This window comes from Schistosoma mansoni, assembly GCF_000237925.1.
Source record: "Schistosoma mansoni, WGS project CABG00000000 data, chromosome 1 unplaced supercontig 0076, strain Puerto Rico, whole genome shotgun sequence".
Classification (NCBI taxonomy): domain Eukaryota; kingdom Metazoa; phylum Platyhelminthes; class Trematoda; order Strigeidida; family Schistosomatidae; genus Schistosoma; species Schistosoma mansoni.
Window position 1 is genome coordinate 1,053,483 of NW_017385990.1, and position 25,121 is coordinate 1,078,603.

The 25,121-nt window shown below is 36.6% G+C and overlaps 1 protein-coding gene across 2 annotated transcripts in view; it reads right to left on the minus strand.

Moving 5' to 3' along the window:
- Positions 1-25,121, minus strand: part of Smp_169900.1 (serine/threonine kinase) — a gene marked incomplete at both ends in the record, with an annotated part of 67,088 nt that overhangs the window by 24,623 nt on the left and 17,344 nt on the right. For both annotated transcript variants that reach the window (XM_018791781.1, XM_018791782.1), the window contains 3 exons: positions 255-333; positions 12,047-12,415; positions 14,221-14,298. In XM_018791781.1, the coding sequence (XP_018645102.1) occupies positions 255-333; positions 12,047-12,415; positions 14,221-14,298 (526 nt within the window). The remainder of the gene's footprint in view (positions 1-254; positions 334-12,046; positions 12,416-14,220; positions 14,299-25,121) is intronic.

Genomic DNA, 25,121 nt, shown 5'->3' on the forward strand with positions numbered 1-25,121 from the left:
CTAAGAGAAATGATACTAACAAGATGAATACCAAACAAGACAAAATAATAGCGAAACTAATCAATATGAAGAAAGACAACACATTGAAGTTGCTTAACTGCGGTGATCTGACGAGAACTGGTGCTTTTAACGTGGTATCACCATGGAAATGTATATCGAGTTCTGTCCAACAAATTCAAACATGTTAGATACTATTTTCGATAAAATATGACCAGATGTTACGTGAGCATTTAAAATTCAATTGATTGGCTAACCTTTGCTTCATCCAAGAAATACCACTGATCCGTCGTACTCCATTATGTTGAGATCCACTACTGTCTTGTCCGGACTCTTCTACATTAAAAAAAACAAACAAACAATTTATACACCAAACCTGAAAGCCAAAAAATGCTTGCAAGACTATAATTTATGAACCAAATCATCAAATATAAGATAATAGGTCTTGGATTATGGGATGAAATTCATAAATCTATTTGGTTAAATAGCGTTTCGACATTTAAGATGATACTGGTTCGTGATGGAAACCCTAAATCTAATTTCTAACCTTATTTATCAACTGTACATTATAATTTTAATTCCTCGTTTTGGTTTATTATTATTATTATTATTATTATCATCATCATCATCGTCATCATCATCATTTGGTCCTAGTTAGTAGATGAACATCTTAAAGGTTACTTCAGTGTCACTCAAAAGTTGTCCATAAATTATAATCTAACCAAATAACTTTAAAATATATTCTATCAATACTACTATGGTGTAGGGTTGCTTATATCCACATAAGTAGTATATGACGATGGTAAGGTAGAGCATGTATTTCACTACAAAATCGATAAGGCAAAAACGGAAACGAAACGCGATTGGTATGAAAATACATGAACAATGATAATGGGAGCCTACGGCCTAATATTTGCAGAAGGAATAGTCAAGATTAAGACAATTGATTGATAGTTTTCAAATTTTCAGAAAAGGGTTTTGTGGAGATTTTAATAATTTCATATAGTTGAGATCATGAGTCAATTGAAGCAGTAAACAGTGGAGTTCAATCAGGTCTGTTGGGAGATATCTACTCACTGAAGACAATGGTGAATGGTTGCTCAAATTCGTGGATTGGTTGAAGTTAGACATTAACACTGTTGGATGCCCAGTCTGTGGTCTATAGGTGGCGCGAGACTGATAGGTCCTCTGTTCGAATCTCGCGAAGCGGGATCATGGATGCGCACTGCTGAGGAGTTCCATAATAGGATGAAACGGCCGTCCAGTGCTTCCAGGTTTTCCATGGTCGTCTAGCTTCAATTGACTCATGAACTCAATTATGTAAGGTTTTCAAATTAGCTGTTTACTGTATACTTTTCAGATTTTAGTGAGATAGTCTGTAATTTTTGTGTCAAATCCATTCGATAGTCCCCACTCGTCCTCTTGTTCACTACACTATTAACATCATCAAGCGACAAGTCAATTCGTTTTACTCTAAGCTAATGTGTAAAGTGATCACATTCAATGTATCAAAGAAAGGCAGAGATAGATACACTAATAAATAAAACATACGAAAGATTAACACAAGTACAGTGTAATAAAAAAGAAAATCATACATTGTCCCCCTTTGTTATTACCACTATAATCAAATTACAATAAATGATTGGGGGGGGGTAATTATGAACCATTATATATTACTAATGATGCATATAACCTATAAGAATATGTATATTCTATTCTAATAAATACAAGGGTAACAAGATGAAGAAGATTAGGCAAGTGATTTGTAGGAGTTACATGTCACTATTTACATAAATATAGTAAATGTCATATTACCTATAGGACATAAATAACCTATCTGACTATTTAGGTTTTTCTTTCTTAGAAAGATTTAGTGAACTGATATTTATATTTATAGGGCCCAGTGACTACCTTCGTCGTCATAGTAACAAACAAAATGCACTGATATATGAAGATAAATTTATGTAACTCTGGAACAATTAAAACAAAAACAGATAATCCTGAAATTTACTCAATATTAAGTAAATTTCAACTTTACCCCATTGCACAAGCAAGTGGCTATCAGGACTCAATGGCCGAGTGGATAACGCGATAGCGTTTGAAGCGAACAGTACTGGGTTCGAGTCACAGAGTGAACATCAACAATTCTGTGATGCAGGTATATCCAGCTGATGAGTCCCAAATAGGATGAAACGCGCGTCAAACTGGATTCCACTGCTAGCCACTATCCATCTTTGCTTAAACAGATAATCCCTTTGAAGATATCGAAGGAATGTTTCTGTTACAGTAGAAAACTAAAAGTGTCAAGGATTTCATCCAAACAGTGATTATCCTTGAATATCATTACATGAATTGATGATGAAGTCAACCATTAAGTTTAACATCGAATCTACTAATATCTTATTAGAATGTTACTCAATAATTAAGTAAATGGCGATATGTTAGGCGAGATTTTTTTTGAAAATCTGAAAGTGGTAATGATATTCATCGATTATGTAAAACAACAAATAGTATGAAACGTTGCCCAACAGTTCGTTACTGATTGCCTTGCATAATACAAAAGAATATTTTCCAGACGATTATTAATTGGAAGTTCAGAACACCTAAATAGCAATTTTGTACTAATTTAAAACTTCTTGATAATGCTAAAAAGTGAAATTGAACTTAAAACCTTAATGTTTTGCAATGACCCTTATTTTTTCTATACATACTATAGCGTATTAAACGTCATGCCCCAAAATGCCCTGTTACGAGAGTTCGCTCGCCCTCGAGTATATAGCCTCTGCCAGGGAAATCCTACTCACTGCCTAATCGTGGCGGGGGTGTTGTTCACGAAATTGAGAGGATGAAAAGCGAATGTTTAGTGCTTTAACCGGTTTGGTGGACACGGGAAGTCCACCTAGGGGAGTTGAAAAACCCTCATTCCGAACCAATGGTGCACATGGGCTGGCTACAGTATCCTGAGGGAACAAATGGCGTATGAATCAGGCGTTGGTCACCGGCTACCATGAGATTGCATCTCCTTACGCTCCTCCACTGCCTTGTGAATCAGATCTTTAGGTCAAAGTCTCCGGGTGTGGTACCCTAAGAAAATCACCAGCTTCAGTTTGAGCAACTGGGCAGTATCACAGCCCTCACACAAAGAAAGTGTGGCGCATATGTATCTGGTGCCCCTTTGTACCAATATTTATGTGTTTAAATAAATAAATAAGTATTAAACGTGCATAGACGTAATTTCCGACTACAAATGTTACTTTGGCGCAGTGATTAGACTTTCATATGAAGATAACCTAATCTAAGTATTCAAACGAACATTTCCATCAATATGCAAACACATTCAAATCATCGTATATGATTCCATTCTAATTATAGTCAAATAAGCATAGCAACATAGCTTAAGTAACCCGAAGTTACTTATCAATATGTTCAGAAATATAAAATTCATACTTGTTTGTATTACCTATTTATCAATAATAAGTATACACTAAAGTAGACTAATAAGTGATAACAAGAAAAACTGAAGATCTATGCTTAATTGAGGAATTTTCATTGCAATAAAAATAATGTGATTAAATGAAGTATCACTAACGTAAGTCACACTACGATGTAACATCATTTCATGAAGTTATTAACCGCTGTACTGTTCTCTTTAAATCATATTCTCTACGTAAGAGTTTTCTAATGCAACTGCTATTCTTCTGACTATCAGGACTCAGTAGCTAAGTGGATAACACGATGGCGTTTGAAGCGAAAGGTACTGGGTCCGAGTCCCAGAGTGAACATCAACTCTGAGATGCAAGTATATCCAGCTGATGAGTCTCAAATAGGACGAAACGCGCATCAAACTGGATTCCACTGCTAGCCCCTGTCCATCTTTGCTTATAGTACTTGTGAATTAAGGCTAGATCGGGGCAGTCCGTACAGTATGCACATATGCCAATAAGAGACTGATCAAATGCAGTCCTAAGAACCAATGGGAAGATTCAAACAGAAGTGAATTTGGCTTGATTATTTCAACTTCCTGTGTTAATATAGCGTAACAATTTGAACCGATATATTTATCCTCCCCCAAAAGTTACCACATTACTTAAAACACACTAACTTAAATGAAACACCAATAACCAAGTACACTTTTATTATGTAAAAAGGCTAATAGGTGAATCTATCCTATATATTAACCAAGTCACATATGTAGAACATGAAATGAATCAAAGACTGGATGGTCTAAATCTAAATACCTCAACTATAGTCAATACTGCATTGTTTTAAAGAATGCCAACACCGTTGGATGCTGACTCAGTAGTCTAGAGGTTAAGCAATCGCACATGAGACCGATAGGTCCTGGGTTCGAACCTCACGGGGCGGGATCATAGATGCGCACTGCCACTGAGGAGTCGTCCAGTGCTTCCAGGTTTTCCATGGTAGTCTGTCTAGCTCCAATTGACTCATGATCTCAACTATTAAAATGTTAAATATGTTTTATACAAATTGATATAAAGTGTAAAAGATGAATTGGATTGTCTTTAATAACAAAAAAATGCAATCAATAATCTGTACCATATTTTGTTGTTGTTGTTGATAAATTGACATAAATCAGTTATAGCTTAATGTGCTCTTTTGTTGTTGCTATAAACCACATTTGAATTTACCCTTAAACAATAAACTTGTAAAATATAAAGTGAATAATCTCAAATTACTTATAACAAACACAAATAGAATAGAATTGTCAAGTGAATTAAATGTATAGTTATATATAGTATACATATTTATATGCTAATGAATTCATTCACTCTATTAAGTGAATAAGAAGGTCTATGTAGACATTCAAATTCTATACAACCAAAGAAAAAACCAAATCATCAAAAAAAAAGTAGTTTGTTTTAACTAGATTTTACATGATTTCAAATAAACTATAGTTTAGAAGTGATAACAGTCAGTTAGTCAGTCAGGTACAATGTAGGACCAAGTACATATGCTCATACCTCAGTAGCACAACAAGATGAATACCGAATTCATAGAAGTAGTTACTTCAATGGTGGTAATATATAAAAGATTGTGTATACGGATGTAGCACAAGAAAAGAAGACAGAGAGTGTATACAACTACGCCATTGTGATCGATTGTGAGCCATTTCACCCAGAGTCTCCAACCATTAGTTACGATAGTCACGCAGACCCCAACCAAGTTGTCTGCATATACCAACATGGCTGAGACTACAAGGACTGATGCCACATCTTGGTTTGGCCGCCCCTAACTCTCTTCAGTAATGCATATCCCGAACATACCAGGGAATGACCATCAAGATTTGTTAAGCCATGGATCGAGTGTTTAATCAATGAAATGGCGTAGGCGAAATATCCGTCTAGCAACAAAAGGACGGGTTTACTGTGCAGCAGTCCGTTCCGTCCTACTTTATGACACTGAAACATGGCCGATAAGAGTACAGGATATTCGTAGGCTACTAGCATTCGATCACAGGTGTCTTCAAAGCATTGATCGTATATCCTGGGACCACCGGGTAAGTAATGCAGTTGTTAGGAAACAGGTACTAGGTAAGGATGGCAAATCGATTGATGAAGTAGTGAAACTTCATCAGTTGAGATGGCTGGAACACGTGTTACGTATGCCCAACCACCGACTGCCGCGACGAGCGTTGTTTTATGGTGTAGGAGTAGGTTGGAAGAAAGCTAGGGGCGGCCAGACCAAAACATGGCACAAATCCATGAAGTCACTGACAAGTGGACTGCGGCATGTTGGCAGGTGTAGACTACCTGGTTGGAATTCGCGAGATGATAGAAATCGATGGTTAGAGACCTTGAATGACATGGCTCAAAATCGTTTGCAATGGCGAAGGTGCATCCATTCTTTGTGTTCTACCAAATTCTAATCTTCTGAATTCTACATGCCTCTATCTTTTTTCTCTTTCCAAATTTATTTCATTGGATTTTACTCCTTCAACAACATCTTCAAACCCTAATCTTTCACATTAATGCTTATACTCTCACTACTTCTACCACTATGAGATTTGAATCGACAACTGCATCTCTGTGCTAATGTGGTATGGCAGCTCGAACTGATGTACGTACGTACGAAGTTCTACGTTGTAACTGATTTATTCGATGAAATAACATTTCATAGTCAACATATTCGATTTCAATCAATTCATAATACTGAATCATTTTTTCAATGCTACTAATCAACAAAAAAGAACTCCCCAGGTGACACTTTTACACTAGAACTCAAAGAATTATCACTTACAATTAGTCACTAATGAATACATGATTGTTATGATCGACATTCCACAACTTATTTATTTATTTAAACACATAAATATATGTATAAAGGGGTACCAGATACATATGCACCGCACAAATCTCATTCGATTTGTGTGAGGGATGTGATACTGCCCAGGTGCCCAAACTGAAACAGGTGGTTTTCTTAGGAGGGGGGCTACACCCGAAGCCTTCGACCTAAAGGTCTGATCCACAAGGTAGTGGAGCATCGTAAGGAGATGCAGTCCCATGGTAGCCGGTGACCAACGATTGATTCGTACATCATTTGTTCCTTCAAGATCCTTGAGTCAGCCCATGTGCACCATTGCTTTGCAATAAGGGTTTTCCAACTCCCCAAGATGGATGCGCCGTGTCCACCAAACCGGTTAAAGCGCCGGATATTCCCTTTTCGTCCTCTCAAATTCGTAAACAACACCCTCGCCACGAGAAAGCCTTGAGTAAGACTTCCCTGGCAGAGGCTATATTACGTGTGGTCATGTGAGAGTATTTTGGGAGGGGGAGCGAACTCTCCCCACTCTCGTCCATACCAGGTCGTTTGGGGCATTTCACAACTATTTTTTCCAAAAGAATACCTTAGTTAATAGTCAGAAAAAGAAAGAGTTAAAGTCTGGGAACAAAAAAAATTACTGGACAACAATAATCGTTATGCAAAAGTAAACAATAAAATTTTAAAAAAAAACACTGACATGTAACAAATTTAATCCAAATAATCGTTGTAACTTTAAACAAGAGAATAAATAAATAGAAAATAAACATTATAACTTATACAAAGGCTCTTGCCCACCACATACACACACACACACAGAAGAATGAGAACGATCGTATGACAACAATAAAAATAAAAAAAAAGATAAGACAAAAAAGCATTTTTTTTCTATTCCAATCAATATGACAATAATTAACTCTTTTTATTCGACTGTACAACCAGAAATGAGAGAGAGAGAGAGAGAGAGCAAGCGAGTGTATAACAACAACAACAACAACAACAGAGAGAAGGAGTATACTTTTTCTTTTTTTTTGTTACTTTTCGATACAAATATAATGATTTTATTGATTATATTTATTGAATATATAAGAACAATTGAATAAATAAATAAATGGAAAATCTGGAAGCACTGGACGGCCGGTTCGTTTTATTGTGGGACTCCTCATCAGTGCACATCTACGATCCCGCCTGGCGAGATACGAACCAAGGACCTATCAGTCTCGCGCTCAGGCGCTTAACCTCCTAGACCACTGAGCCGGCATCCAACTGTCCCACAATAGGACGAAACGACCGTTCAGTGCTTCCACGTTTTTCATGGTGGTCTGTCTAGCTTCAATTGACTCATGATTTCAACTATATAAAATTACTAGAATCTCAATAAAACCGCCTTCAAATATTTATGTATTCTGAGAAATCTATGTGTGTATGTATGGAGACCAATTGAGTTACATTAGTCATTTTTACATGAAAACACGAAGAAATGGGAAAAAATAAAGTTGTAATTATACAAAAAGATTATGAATTGATTCATGCTACGTAAATTAAATGTTAACACAGTAAGTAAAGTAACTACAGTGTAAAGGATAACTTCCATCGAATCTTCACTATGTCCGTTTCAAAATAGCTCTTAACCTAACCTTAAAACTACTGAGAAAATCAGAAAAAACAAACTAAGTAACTGATAATAGCGGGTGGGTAGAAAGAGCCATGTTTTAAAAATCTACATTACAACTTTCTCCGTTTTTTTTGGTGTCAACCGTACCTTACAAATATGGAGTCAAAACACCTAAAACCTTTCAGGAAAAGCCCTTGTGTGATTGGTTTCAATCAGTCAGTCAGCTACAAGGCAGGACCAAGCACATAAACGCATCGGTCCAAGTTGCCATACCTTATTAGCACAACAAGACGAACATCGAATTTATCGAAGTAGTTACTTAAATGATAGTAATATATAAAGGAAAGACCGTGTACAAGGATAAAATACAAGAAGAAAGAATAAGTTCGTAGAAAAAAAGGTATAAAGTAATTTCAATCTCACGGCCTAAGAGAAGACAAAGAGTGTATACACCTACGCCACTGTGAACGATCGTCAGCCATGTCACCTAGAGTCTTCAACCATTGGTTACAATAGTTACGCGGACACCAACATGGCTAAGACTAGAAGTTAGTGACTTCAAGGACTGATGCCACGTTTTGGTTTGGCCGCCTCTAACTCTCTTCCATTAATCCCCAATACTAGTCAGCATAACGCGCCGTGGTAATCGGTTTTCAGACATACATAACACGTGGCCCAAACATCTCAGTTGATGAAGATTTATGACCTCATCAACTGATTTACCATCATTCCCTAATACCCCGAGTCTGAACCTCACGATTACTTACCCGGTGATCTCAGCAGATTTAAGCAATATTTCTAAGACATCTGTGGTCAAATACTAGTAGTCGACAAGTATCTTCTACTCTTAATGGCCACGTTTCGCAGCTAGAACGAACTGCCGCGCAGTATACTCGTCCTCTAATTATTAGAAGGGTTTGTATAGACCACCCAAAACTTAGTTTCCTTAACAGGTTGCTCAAGAAGTATCCTTTACCTGCGTGGTTAATTTGTAAATAACAACTCTCCCAACAAACTTTAGAAACCAGTCAAAATCATCTTATCTATGAGTGTATATAATTTAATGACTGCAAAAAATATATTTTAACAAATTATATCATTATTCTAATACAAGAATATGATTAGTGTCAGTCAGTCAATCACAACGTAGAACTTCGTACGTACGTACATCAGTTCGAGTTGCCATACCACATTAGTACAGAGATACAGTTGTCGATTCAAATCCCATGGTGGTAGAAGTAGTAAGGTTATAAGCAGTAATCCGAAAGATTAGGGTTTGAAGATCATATTCAAGGAGTATAATCCAGTGAAATAAATTTGAAAAGAGAAAAAGGATAGGGGCATGAAGAATTAGAATTTGGTAGAACACAAAGAGTGGATGCACTTGAACTATTGCAAACGATTTTGAGCCATGTCATTCAAGGTCTCTCTACTGCCGACTGTACAGAGGTGTGACGGCACTAAGGTGTTTTTTTCAAACAGCCAGCATAACAGCGATGCTGCCTTCCCACAAGGAGGGGCGGGGTTAGAAAAGGTCGACCCTAAAAATGCACACCTCGCCTTATCTTACGGATTTTCTCCGGCGGCAAGGTCTTCTGCAGAACGGAGTTAACGCGAAAATTACCCACAAAAATGTCGTATGTGACCAGCCTCAAGCAGTTGTCCCTTGGGCACTGCGGTTACGCTCTCAGGTCGTTAAGACCAACACTAATATGATTAGTGTAAAAACGATGGCTCAAAAAATGTGACCAAAAAGGACCAAAAGACAAAAGAATAAGTTTTAAGAAGAAAAAAACAAAAGCAATCCTAATTCATTTGCATATACATTCGATAGGATAGAATTTTTCAAAAATCTATAAAATAAAGACTCAAAGAATATAAACGCCTACAAGATACAAGTAATTTTATGGATGGATTTTTTTTGTTTTTAAGAGATTCGATAATAGTATAGGATAGGTGGTACACTACGATAAAGTACTGTTTACTAGTAGAAGATGGTTTTCGGAATACTAACGAGTCCCAAATAGGATGAAACGCGCGTCAAGTTAGATTCCACTGCTAGCCACTATCCATCTTTGCTTACCATGTTGGTGAATTAAGGCTATATCGAGGCAATACGTACAGTACGCACATATGCCAATTAGAGACTGACCAGTTTCAGTCCAAAAACATCAATGGGAAGATTCAAACAAACAACAACTAAATGAATTTAACAATAAAAAGTTCCATTTAGTACATTTTTTCGGCAACCAAATAGAAAAACAAACATTTACAAAACATTGTGGCTTAAAAAAACAGAGAATATAAACGTGTATTTGTGAAAAACGGGGTACATTTATTTTCAAACATATTTCTATTTCATGTGTAGGCCAATGGTATCTAGTGGGTTACAGTTAAATTGTAAGCAAATTTTATTTCACAACTCACTACTACTACTGTAGTGAACAGAACACTGGTTGGGGACAATCGAATGTATTTAAGCAAAAATTACAGACTATCTCAGTAAATTCTTTCAATCATACAATGAACAGTCAATTTGCAAATTGACAACCAATAGTCTGGATCTTCACTGTTTCTTCTATAATTCCATTGTTCGTCCATTTTCCTTCCGATTGCGCTTCGTTTCAGTTCTTTCCTCATCGGTCTTCTGCGAAAATACATTCTATGTCTGACCAACACCATATACTACTTATATGGATATAAGTAGACCACACCACACTACTACTACTACTACCACAACCAGATTGTGTAAATGCCACTTTCTAAAAATCGATAAACCACAATAACATGACACAAGATAGATATCAGTACGAAGCATTTGTAGAGATTGCAGTATTTTTGCAGTTGATACCACTAACTGATCGTAGCTAGGCTATCACTGAGAGCCTGGATTTCAAACTGTGAAAATACAACAATCTCTACTAATCCCCAATACTTATAATAGTCATCTGCTAACTAGTTACTGGGTTCAAAATATAACTCTTGGAGTTCTAATGGAAAGCCGTGACCAGTGGAGTTCAATCAGTATCGGGTGTAAGACAACTATTCAACGCATGCAATGGATAAAGGCTGAAGATCATAGAATGATTGGAGTTAGAGATTAACACCGTTGGACACTAGCTCAGTGGCTTAGATGTTGACCGTTTGCGCGTGAGACCGAAGGCTCAAAGTTTGAGTCGCGAGTGAGGAATCATGGATGCGCACTAACGGCGTCCATATTAGGATGATGGTATCCAATAGATCGAACTCAAGTGACTTATCTCCCATCAGAATCATAATGCAAAGCAACTTACAAAGTTAGCAAAACTGGCTTCAATGTAGAATCGATTAGAAATTTTCGTACATAGAAAAAAACTTTAAGGAGTTCACTAATTTAAATCGAACTAGAGTATTCAATTCCTCATTTTACCATGGTGTTTCCCAAATGCCCTGGTGCAGCCGAGAGTGGAGAGGGCCCGCCCTCTCTCTCGATATGCTCTCACATGGCCACACGCACATAGCTTCTGCCAGGGAAATCCTACACACTGCATTCTCGTGTCAGGGGTGTTGTTTACGAAATTAACAACACGATAAGCAGATGTCCGGCGCTTTAACCGGGTTGGTGTACACGGTGAGTCTACCTAGGGGAGTTGAAAAACCCCGATTTTGAACCAGTGGCGCACATGGCTTCAGAATCCTGATGGAACAAATGGTGAATGAACCAATTATTGGTCACCGGCTAGCATGAGAATGCATCTCCTCACGATGCTTCACTGCCTTGTGGATCAGACCTTTAGGTTAAAGGCTAGGGGTGTGCCCCTCCCCAAGAGAACCACCTGTTTCGGTCTGGGCACCCGTGCGGTATCATAGCCCTCACAAAATTAAATTAAATGACAATCTTTTGTGTGGCGCATATATATCTGGTGCCCTGTTGTACCAATATTTGTCAATTTGTCAAACAGACAATTATCTCTCACATAACTCTACTTCCTGAACTGCTGATCTACCATATTTCTTGAGAGTCAAACAACATTCAGTCGTGATAAATTTGATATTCTTGTTCATTTATCCATTATCCGTCCTACAGTTACATAACAATCTGTCTATTATCATCATACTATATGTGACGCGTTATATTCGACGCTTATTATAAAGCATTTACTTAAACTAGCTCACTTTTGCTTTGGTAGGTTAATCCATTTTGATTAGTTTTCTGTTTATTATTATTGTTTCCATTGGAATTGTCTAAGGAAGACTGAACTTTCGATGATGGATTAGTTTCATCTTCTGTCACAGTAGCAGGAGTGGAGGAGGCATCAACTGTAACACCTTCAGAACCGGATGATTGATGATGATGATGATTAAGTCCTATATTCCCATGTAATGATTGTGATTGATTAGATGGAAAAAGACTACCAGCTGGTAGAGTTAATCTTGTTTTTGGATCAGCTAATAATAAGTAAATTGCAGTGACATTATTAAAACTTTGTTTGATTAAAGCTTCACGAACATCATCCGGTCGATAACCCATAATACGCATAATTTCTAAATAAGATACAAAAGGTATGCAAATGAATATACAGAAAATCAATTTTAGAAGATGATGCCTACATGATAGTCTTAAAATCGACTAACATCAGTCAGTCAGTCAGCTACAACGTAGGACCAGACACATTTATGCATCGGTCCAAGTTGCCATACCTCGTTAGCACAAGATGAACACCTGAACTTTCAATAAGAATGTAATCATAATCACTCTAGACAGAATATTTTCGTTGAAAAACGAAAATATTAATCATTCAATGTCATTAGTATTCGATACATTTATCCATAGTAGTGTATGAATGATCTCGAAATTTGTAGAATTCACAAAATCACATAGTACACACATAAATCGATAAAACGTGAGTATTCACTAGTGGCCCTCAAATGCCCTGGTACGGCTGAGAGTGGGAAGAGTCCGCTCTCCCTCTCCAAATGCTCTCATATGGTCACGCGTATATAGCCTCTGTTAGGGAAGTCCTACTCACTGCCTTCTCGTGTCGGGGGTGTTATTTACGAAATTAACAAAACACGGAAAGCGAATGTTCGGCGCTTTAACCACGTTAACAGACATGGAAAGTTCACCTAAGGGAGTTGGAAAACCCTGATTCCAAACTAATGGTGAGAAGATGTTAACACTGGAGTTCAAATTTGTTGTATGTAAAACAGTTACTTATCAATAATAGCGATTAAATACAATTATTCAATATCATGAATTGATTGAACTTAGATGTGTAGACCATTAGAGATCGATTAAGTGGTCTAAATGTTAAGTTCAAAACTCAAGACCTGAAGGTCTTGTGTTAGATCCCCCAGGTGGAGTTTCGGATGAGAACTGAAAAGAAGTCTCATATACTAGGTCGAAAGTAAATTATCACAAACAACGCTATTCCATCATAGATCCAATACACTACACTACATTCAATTGGTTCAAAAATGTTATTTATTAGCATTCGAAGGGGGTTTTTTGTGGATATTTCAGTATTTTCATAGTTGAAATCATGAGTCAATTAAAGCTAGACAGACCACCATGGAAAACCTGGAAGCACTGGACGGCCGTTTAGTCCTATTATGGGACTCCTCAGCAGTGCGCATCCACGATCCATTGTTGAATAGATGGATATATTACAGGTTTCATAAATAGTATGATTTTGGAACTTATGATATTCTAGAATTAAAGCGTATAGCCAACACTTTCAGATTTAAGATAAAAGAATTCAAAATACTCTCTTTATTGTGATACACCTTTCGTTCATAAAGTCTATATGCATAAATGTATTATTAAAATAATCCCCCCTTATGACTAAATCAATTTTGCACCGCAGTCTCTGTCTATCTTTTAGAGAAAAGAAAATCATATGCTCACTAGTAACTGACTTCGAGAAGTACATCAAGGAATTCTAGTGAGAAGCAGTGACCAGTGGAGTTCAAACCACGTCTTTTGTGAGATAGGAACTCACTGAAGACAATTGGTGAACGGCTGCTCAATTTCGTGGATCAGTTGAAGTTAGACATTAACACCGTTGGATGCCAGCCGGCTCAGTGGTCTATCGGTTAAGGGCTCTGGCTCGAGACTGGTAGGTCCTGGGTTCGAATCTCGTGAGTGCGGGATCGTGGATGCGCACTGCTGAGTCGTCCCATAATAGGACGAAACGGCCGCCCGGTGCTTCCAGGTTTTCCATGGTGGTCTAACTTCAATTGACTCACGCTTCAACTATGAAAAAGAAACACTGTATGAATAAACATCTAGTGAAAAAAGGTGGAGAATAAACAAACCTCTTCCCCAGGTAATAAATGTAAAGATTTACCTAATCTCTCTGTATCATTATAATCCGGAGGTGGCTCAGTATAAGGTTTTAAAATATTATCTTCATAGCCAATATTTAACCATTTATCAGACATGACATTCTATAAACACAAAAAACAAAAACCAATTTAGAATATATTCAAACTGAAGCGATCAAAAATGAGAAAGGGTCAGAATATCCCAGTGTGTATGTGGCATCATCTGATGAGACTGTTATAACGTGGTGAATATCGAGAAAGCTGTAAATCTTGGAATCAATTTTATGGATGAATGTCATAGATATTTTTGCTATATAATTAGTAAGTAACGAGACTATAACATTTTGGTGACATACTGGGAACTTTCTTAGAACCTATCATACTATCGCCAACTAATTATGCAATAATATCATTATTCTATACAACTACTATAAGCAAAATGGAATACAAGAGGTCAGCTAAGAAAACCTAACCGATATCACACATATAAAACTATTATAGATTATCGTTTATATGTTAATCATGCGAAAAAATCTGACAAGAACATCAAGTTAAGAACATCGATTTCATCTCGGATCAACAAATATGATCAATGATCATTGATGATTCCTTATTGGTTGAAACATTGAGGATTTCAATTGACAGTTTCATAATTCGCTGTTTCATGTAGTTTGATTTTGGGTAGTCATGTATAGAATTGACAGAATTCAAACGAACATAAAGCTAAGTACCTTGAATACATATATATACATGCCTAATAAATCAGTTACTGATTATTCTTAAACGGGAACATCATCAGGAATCGATAATCTAACAGGAGAAAAGAAACACTTACACCAATAATAATGTAATGATGAACAAATCATTATTATTATTTGTTCGTTTAATCATATAACGAAATGTTGGTAGGTGTAGACTACCTGGTTGTGGGATTCGCAAGATGATAACAACCGATGGTTAGACACCTTGAATGACATGGTTTAAAATCGTTTGCAATGGCGAAGGTGCATCCACTCTTTGTGTTCACCTAAATTCTAATCTTTTGAATTCATGTCCCTTTCTTTTTTCTCTTTCCAAATTCTTTTCACTGGATTATACTTGTTCAATAACATCTTCAAATCCTAATCTTTCCCATTAATGCTTATACTCTTACAACCTCTACCACTATGGGATTTGAATCGACAACTACATCTCTGTGTTAATGTGGTATGGCAACTCGAAATGATGTACGTACGTACTAAGTTCTACGCTGTAACTGACTGACTGATAACTGACAATTATTTATGCATATCAACAAAATCAAACTTTCAGCCTTATAGATATTTTTGTTTGTTCAATAAGACAATGTAAATAGAATGAAAGAGATTCGTATTATTATTATTGTTATTACTTTAGATACCTATCAGCTAACTGAAACGTAAAACACAATCGCATACACAATAGAAAATGATGAAGACAAAATAAAGTGAGGAAAAATGAAACAAAAACAATAAAATCAATAATCATTTTTTTTATTTTTACAGATCTAATCATCGAACACGTTGTAAATAAACAATTAATCACAATCATATATAGGACCAAGATGATGATCTAAGTAAAAACAGTCTATATACCTCCATATTTATACGTCTAACTATTCATATATATATATAGATGTTATTAATGATGAGCAGTGGGGAGAGTGGGCACTCCCTCTCCTAAATGCTCTCACATGACCACCCGTATATAGCCTACGTCAGTAAAATCCTACTCACTGCCTTCTCGTGGCGGGGGTGTTGTTCACGACGAGTTCACCTAGGAAAGTTGGAAAATCCTGATTCCAAAGCAATGATGCATATGGGTTCCAGTAGCCTGGGGGAACAAATAGAGTATGAACCAATTATTGGTCACCGGCTATCATGGAAATGCATCTCCCCACGGTGCTTCAATGCCTTGTGGATTAGACCTTTAAATCAAAGGCTCCAGGTGTGGTCCCCTAAGAAAATCACCTGCTTCAGTTTGAGCACCTGAACAGTATCACAGCCCTCACACAAATCAAATGAGTTTTGTGTGGCGCATATGTATCTAGTGCCCCTTTGCACCAATATTTATATGTTTAAATTAATAAATGATCAAGTCTTCACAATAAGAATATTAAAATATGTCCAATAAATATGTTCAAAGAAAATAGATAAACAACTTGTTTACATAACTATTTATATAATTTAATAAAAGTTTATTTGGATTGATGTTGTACAGTAAACATTTTCATACTATTATTATTATTATCGTAAATGATAGATGTTAAAGTGATGCGGATCATACCATTCATGTTTTTGTAACATAATTAAAGTGAATGTATTTATTCTAGTAGATTTTATATGTAGGTAATGGAGGAATCTAGGATGTGTATTATATCTTGATTAGTACTTCTCGTTTTAATCGGGTTGGTGGACATGGATAGTCCACCCACGGGAGTTAAGAAACCCTGATTCTAAACCAATGGAGCATATAGGCTCCAGTATCCTGGAGGGACATGAATCTATTGTCGGTCACCAGCTACCATGGGACTGCATCTACTCACAATGCTTCACTGCCTTATGGATCAGACCTTTAGGTCAAAGACTCCGGGTGTGCCCCCCCCAAAGAAAACTACCTGCTTCAGTTTGGGCACCCGGTTAGTATCATAGCCCTCACACAGATCAAATGAGATTTGTGTGGCGTATATATATCTGGTGCCCCCTTTGTATCAATATTCATGTGTTTAATTAAATAAATAAATTAGATGATTAAGATCATTCTGGACAATTTCCCAAGTGTCCAGACAATGTTAATAATAATAATAGCCAATCAATCAGACAGAGATTATTTTGTTTCCAAGGAAATGAAATATTTAAAAAAGAGATCAATAAATCTAACCGAAAAACCCCAACAACAAAAGTAAATAAGAAACAATTTCAAAGATGTATGAGTGTGAATAATTGAAGAAAAAAAAGAAAGGATGATAATAGATTGTTTTTATTAGGGAAAAAATAAAATTAGGTAGGCGGAAAGAGATAGATGATTATAAATGTGTGTTATTTAGTAACGACACATTTCCATTGACAAAGATAATCAATTGTAGATATGATAAAGAAGACAATAAGACTGGAAATATAAATATAAATGTCTTCTTTAAGAAAAGAAATGAGACTAATTTATAGAGTAGAAGATTATTATTGAAGAATTATTTATTTAAACACATAAATATTGGTAATAAGAAGCACCAGATACATATGCGCTTCACAAATCTCATTGGATTTGTGTGAGGGCTTGGATACTACCCGGCTGCCCAGACAGAAGCAGGTGGTTTTCTTAGGGGGCCACACCCGGAGCCTTTGACCTGAAAATCTGATCTATAAGACAGTGGAGCATCGTAAGGAGATGCAGTCCCATGGTAGCCGGTGACCAACGATTGGTTCATACGCCATTTGTTCCTTCAGGATATTGGAGCCGATGTGCATCGTTGGTTTTGAATGAGGGTTTTCCAACTTCCTTAGGTGGACTCGCCTTGTCCACCAACCCGGTTAAAGTGCCGGACATTCGCTTTTTGTCCTCTCAATTTCGTAAATAACACCCCCGCCACGAGAAGGCAGTGAGTAGGACTTTCCTGGCAAAGGCTATATATTGGCGTGGTCATGTGATAGGATTTCGAGAGGGAGAGCGGACTCTCCCCACTCTCGGCCGTACCAGGGCATTTGGGGGCTTAAAAAATTTCATCCTTATCAAAGATTATATATATAAAATTGGATGCCAGGTCAGTGCTGTAGCGCAAAACTGGTAGGTCCCGGGTTCGAATCTCGCGAGTGCGGGATCGTGGATGTACACTGCTGAGGAGGAGTCCCATAATAGAATGAAACAGCCGTCCAGTGCTTCCAAGTTTTCCATGGTGGTCTGTCTAGCTTCAATTGACTCATGATTTCAACTATGAAAATACATAAAATTGACAATTTATCGGCTGCCAATAGAGCATTTAATAGTATTTATGAAAGATTTGAAAAGATTCTATAATAGCTAACTAGTTTGTTTTTGGTAAAACTTCCATTTATTCAGGAAATAAAAACATATAATGAACGGTAATACATAAAGTAATCAATTAAAAAACCATCCTTTATAAGTTTAGATTGCAGGTTGAATCTTATCGATCGAGAGTCAATATCGTTATTAACCTAGATGAATCTAAATGGTATACAGTAAATCACGATATTAGACAGTCAGAGAGAAGTTCTGTTTGATTTAAGTTTCATGGAAGTTGGCATTTTATCAGCTGAGTACTCATAATCATGAAGAAATTTATTCTCCTTCTGATAGGAGGTAAATTACAGTTGTGGAACGGGAATGATAAGTTAGAATGGTCTAAGAAGTATCAATCCGCTATAGACTGTAGGTACAACTTGATGATGTATGTCAACCAACACGAAATCAAGCTCTAGAGTTTCCATACGGCTACTTCTATTTACGAAACAAAGTTGTTAACGGGACATAAATTGGTTTAAAGCATGTTCCATGCACAATTCTGTTGCTGCACGCTGATTGGTGAATTTTTATCCAATCAGCGCTAGCCGATACTTGGAGAAGACTCTAGAATCTTCTCATTTAAAAACTATAAATATACTAACATATCTCTTATTGTACTTGTTACTTCCATCTACCCATGTTATTTGGAATATATTTTCTACCTGTTTAACTGTGTTCTGATTTGGGAACTTGTCAAGTGAATTAGTGTCCAAGAATAATAAGCAATAGGAATAGTTCGGTCATGATAAAAGAAATTTATAACAAAAGCATCGACATATATGATTAATGGTATCAAATTTAGATGACAATGATGCATACAAAATCTGTTCTGTTGTAAATCGGGATTGACTACAAATAGAATGAAACCATTTCATATAAACTGTAAGTTTAAAAAAAAACTGGAAACGTCAGTGAGACAAATGAGTTTAGTTCTAATTGATCTTGTCGTGATGAACAGTGAACAAGTCAACATTTATTGATTACTGATCATTAATAACATAAACATATTAATACCATTATTAGTTGAAATAAAACAATATCGTGTATTATACATGTTTATGCCAAAAACTTAATTCATTCAACTATCTTATCCTACGCCCCCCAAAAGCCCTGGTACGGCCAAGAGTGGGGAGAGTCCGCTCTCCCTCTCCAAATGCTCTCACATGGCCACACGCATATAGCCTCTGCCAAAGAAATCCTACTCACTGCCTTCTCGTGACAATACTGTTGTTTACCAAATTGAGAGGATGAAAAGTGAATGTCCGACGCTTTAATCGGGTTGGTGGATATGGAGGATCCACTTAGGGGAGTTGGAAAACACTCATCCAAAACCAATGGTGCACATGCGCTGATTCCAGTATCCTGAAGGAACAAATGGCGTATGAATCAATCGTTGGTCACCGGTTACCATGGGACTGCATCTCCTCACGATGCTTCACTACCTTGTAGATCAGACCTTTAGGTCAAAGGCTCCGAGTGTGGCCCCCTAAGAAAACCACCTGCTTCAGTTTGGGCACCTGGGCAGTATCACAGCCATCACACAAATCAAATGAGTTTTGTGTGGCGCATATGTATCTGGTGCCCCCCTGTACCAATGTTAATGTGTTTCAATAAATAAATAAATCTTATCCTACCTCATTATAACCAATTAATAATCATGAATAAACTTTAATACATGATTTTGAAAATGAATATGCAGATGCACACACATACACACTTACAAAAGAACAGAATTAAACATGAGAAAAACATTATTGTAGAGAAATATGATAATTAAGGTTTGTTTAATCGACAAAAATTGAGGGACAATTTTCTCATAAAGGGGGGTGGGTGGAAATAGACGATGTACGTTACTATGTGAAAGAACAAAAAGAAACGAATGAAGGAAAGAAACGAGATGAAAAGAAGGGAATATTATATAGGTACTAAAGAAGATCAATAAAAACATTGAATGACATTAGTTACTAAGTCGAATACAAAGTCAATATACTAATTTTATTAGAATATTCAAAATAAATGGAATAAAATCATTGTTGAACAGAAGTAAATAGATATTAGGAAACGAATGAAATTCTAACAGCAAATGCATCAGTTAAAACTATTTAAAAGGTGTGATTTATTAGATGTCACTAGAGAACAAAGATAAACAAAGAGTTGTGAAAAAGAAGTCGTTTCTTACAAGCAAGGTAAGCAAAGATGGATAGTGGCTAGTAGTGGAATACAGTTTGACGCGCGTTTCGTCCTATTTGGGACTCGTCAACTAGATGTACCTACATCTCAGAGTTGATGTTCCACTCTGGGACTCGAACCCAGTACCTTTCGCTCCAAATGCTATCGCCATCGTGGCCGAGTGGATAACGCGATGGCGTTTGGAGCGAAAGGTACTGGGTTCGAGTCCCAGAGTGGACATCAACTCTGAGATACAGGTACATCCAGATGACGAGTTCCAAATAGGACGAAACGCGCGTCAAACTGGATTCCACTGCTAGCCACTATCCATCTTTGCTTACCTTGCTTGTGAATTTAGACTATATCGAGGCAATACGCACAGTATGCACATAAGTAGTTTCTTAGTTTTATCGATTCCATTGAAATGATGTAACTAATCAAAATCATTGAATATGCACTAGATTAAGAAATCAGGTGGTTGGTAACCAGTAAAACAAAGATCTTAGGTATAAATTTTGCGATCTTTAGTACTCTATGTCAGCATGATGTATTTACAATGTTGAAAGGATTGATGTTATCTATGAGAATCCAATTTTGGATTCAAGCCACTTTTATTTAATTAGAAAGTGATCGATTAAGCTACTTAACTGCTAACAAGTAAGAAACCTTAATATATCATTTAAAAAAGCAGTCAATAATATACAAAGTGGAACCTTGCAATCATGTGAATCCTTTTAAGTTGCTTTACAAATTCAGAACGAGAAGTAATGATCAAATGAAATCGCAGTGTAGTAGAAGTGTGGTGTGGGTTATTCATATCCACATAAGTAGTATATAACGATGATCGGGTATTGAATGTATTTCAGTAGAAGATCGATAAAGAAAGAACGGGAACGAATATAGAACGCGCATTTCGTCCTATTTGCGTCTCGTCAGCTGGATGTAACGGCATCTCAGAGTTGATGTTCACTCTGAGACTCGAACCCAGTACCCTCGCTTCAAACGCCATCGCGTTATCCACTCGGCCCACTGAGTCCTGATAGCCACCTGCAATACGCACACTATGCACATATGCCAATTAGAGACTGACCAGTTGCAGTCCTAAAAACATCAATGGGAAGATCCAAACAAACAATTCCAAGTGTATTTACTATATGGTTCTCATATTTTAACGAGATATTCGATGATTTTGTACCTAAATACATTCGATTGTCCCCACTTGTCCTTGTTCACAACAGAAGTATTAACAGTACAATGAGTATAAATTTTAATTTATTTTTTTGTAGTGTTTTGGATTACCTCATTGGGAATTAACGGAAAAAAATTGAAATAAATTTGCAGAGAATGTACCTCTACTAACTGCAACTGTTCAAAATTGAATCGAAATATCAAGAATCGAATAATTTGAAACTGTTACAAATGGAACTATCATATTTAATGTTCACTCAATTCAACAGACTTTTTTCTACTAATCATTTCCATCTCACATAATATCACTTACATATACAGTCAGTAAGCTACAACGTAGGACCAGGCACATATATGCATCGGCCTAAGTTGCCATACCTCATTAGCCCAACAAGATGAACACCAAATTCATAGAAGTAGTCAATTTAGTTAATTTAGTGGTGGTAATATATAAAAGAAAGGTTGTATATAATGATATAGTATAGGAAGGAAGACAGATGTGAAGCAATTTTAATCTCAAGGTTTAAGGGAAGATAAAGAGTGTCTACACATACGCCATTGTGATCGATTCTAAGCCATGTCATCTAGAGTCTCCAACCAGTGGTTACGATAGTCACGCGGACTATATTTCATCTAATTGTTTGTTAATAATTAACAATTATTTTCATGAACTTCATTTTTGTACTGATTGTTCGAATTTTCCCATTGATGTGTGGGATAAAGTGATGGCGTTTAAAGCCAACGGTACTGGGTTCGAGTCCCAAAGTGAACATCAACTATGGGATGCAGGTACATTCACCTGATGAGTCCCAAAATAGGACGCACTGTTAGCCATCATCCATCTTTGTTTATTTTCATGAACATTTGAATTTTTTACAATAATTACGTAACACATAACCGACTGACTGACGGAAAACTACCCATGTACATATATATGTACTTGGTTACTTAGTTCAACAGAAAAACTAGACGGTTTCAGTTAAACAACAAAGACGACAATAGAAAAGAGTAATAATTTATATTGATTTACCCTTAAAGTGATTCTTTTGGCTGGATTCAATACCAATAATTTACGTAATAATGCTTCACAATCAGTTGACATATAGAATGGAACACGATATTTGCCACGTAATACACGTTCTTGTAAATCCTAAAATAAATTTAGATAAATATGTATGATACATGCATGTATGAATAAAGGGGGATGGAAACAAAATGAAACCTGATCAGAAATTTTAATTATTAATCTAAAAATTAAATGAAGAAAATCAAGTGAAGTAGTTACCATGAGAACTACTTCCTATATATATGTGTTTGTCCGCACATGTCTAAAGCAATAATCAAATGCTGTATAATTGTATATCCCCTTTCATGGACAAAGTTCACTATTCACTTGAATTTAAAAAAATTTTCACCTAAGGATCTTTTCATTCTATTATTTGGCTGGATTTGAGAAAAAATCAAACACTTTACAAAAGATAGTCCATGTGTCGGTAAGTGAACAGGAAGTCATTAAATAACATAAATATTCTATTGACGCTAATGTCATTTAAGTAAGTATAAAATGACTACTGCCTTCAAATGCCCTGGTACGGCCGAGAGTGATGAGAGCCCACTCACCCCAGCCGAGTGCCCTGAAATGGCCACGTGTATACAACCACTGCCACAAAAGTCCTATTCACTGTTTTCTAGCGGCATTACTGTTGTTTATGAAATCGACAACACGAATAGCGAATGTTCGTCGCATTAACGGCGACGGCATACGGCGCACACACCTAGGGGAATCAGAAAACCTTGATTGCAAACCAATGGTGTACGTGAGCTCTAGAATCCTGAGGAAACAACTGAAGTACGAACCTATTGTCGGTCACCAGCTACCATGGGACTACATCTCATTACGTTGTTCCACTGTCTTTTGAATCAGACTTTTAGGTCGAATACTCGAAGTTTGGTCCCTTAAGAAAACCACCTGTTTAGATTTGGGCACCCGGGCAGTATCACCGATCACATACAAATCAATGATAATTTCTACTGGCTTCATTGTTATTGTGTGACGTATACGTATTTGGTTCCCTCTTGTTCCAATGTTTGTGTTCAAATAAAGAAATAAATAAGAATGACTACTGAGTCAATAAATACATATTTTTTAGTTGGGTAATGAAATACAACTAGGGTGAGAAATATTTGCATAGACAGTGCCATATGAAACAGGAATTAGGGTCAATACATAATTATATTGATTAAAATAGACAATTCCTTTGTAAGCAATCCTAAATGAGATATGTATACAGCAAAAAGAAAAAGGAGAACATCCAAATAAATAGTTGAGATCATGAGTCAATTGAAGCTAGACCATCAAGGAAAACCTGGAAGCACTGGATGGCCATTTCGTCCTATTGTGGGACTCCTCAGCTAAAATCTCCACGAAACCCAGATTCTGATCCAAATAAATAGTTTATGCAAATCTTATATCTTATAAGTATTTCATAAATGGTATTTCTAAGACAGTTATTTGAACACATATAAATTGGTACAAAGGGGAACCAGATCCATATGCACCACACAAAAATTGTCGTAACGACAATTTTTGTGTGGTGCATATGGATCTGGTTCCCCTTTGTACCAATTTATATGTGTTCAAATAACTGTCTTAGAAATACCATTTATGAAATACTTATAAGATATAAGATTTGCATAAACTATTTATTTGGATCAGAATCTGGGTTTCGTGGAGATTTTAGCTGAGGAGTCCCACAATAGGACGAAATGGCCATCCAGTGCTTCCAGGTTTTCCTTGATGGTCTAGCTTCAATTGACTCATGATCTCAACTATTTATTTGGATGTTCTCCTTTTTCTTTTTGCTGTATACATATCTCATTTAGGATTGCTTACAAAGGAATTGTCTATTTTAATCAATATAATTATGTATTGACCCTAATTCCTGTTTCATATGGCACTGTCTATGCAAATATTTCTCACCCTAGTTGTATTTCATTACCCAACTAAAAAATATGTATTTATTGACTCAGTAGTCATTCTTATTTATTTCTTTATTTGAACACAAACATTGGAACAAGAGGGAACCAAATACGTATACGTCACACAATAACAATGAAGCCAGTAGAAATTATCATTGATTTGTATGTGATCGGTGATACTGCCCGGGTGCCCAAATCTAAACAGGTGGTTTTCTTAAGGGACCAAACTTCGAGTATTCGACCTAAAAGTCTGATTCAAAAGACAGTGGAACAACGTAATGAGATGTAGTCCCATGGTAGCTGGTGACCGACAATAGGTTCGTACTTCAGTTGTTTCCTCAGGATTCTAGAGCTCACGTACACCATTGGTTTGCAATCAAGGTTTTCTGATTCCCCTAGGTGTGTGCGCCGTATGCCGTCGCCGTTAATGCGACGAACATTCGCTATTCGTGTTGTCGATTTCATAAACAACAGTAATGCCGCTAGAAAACAGTGAATAGGACTTTTGTGGCAGTGGTTGTATACACGGGCCATTTCAGGGCACTCGGCTGGG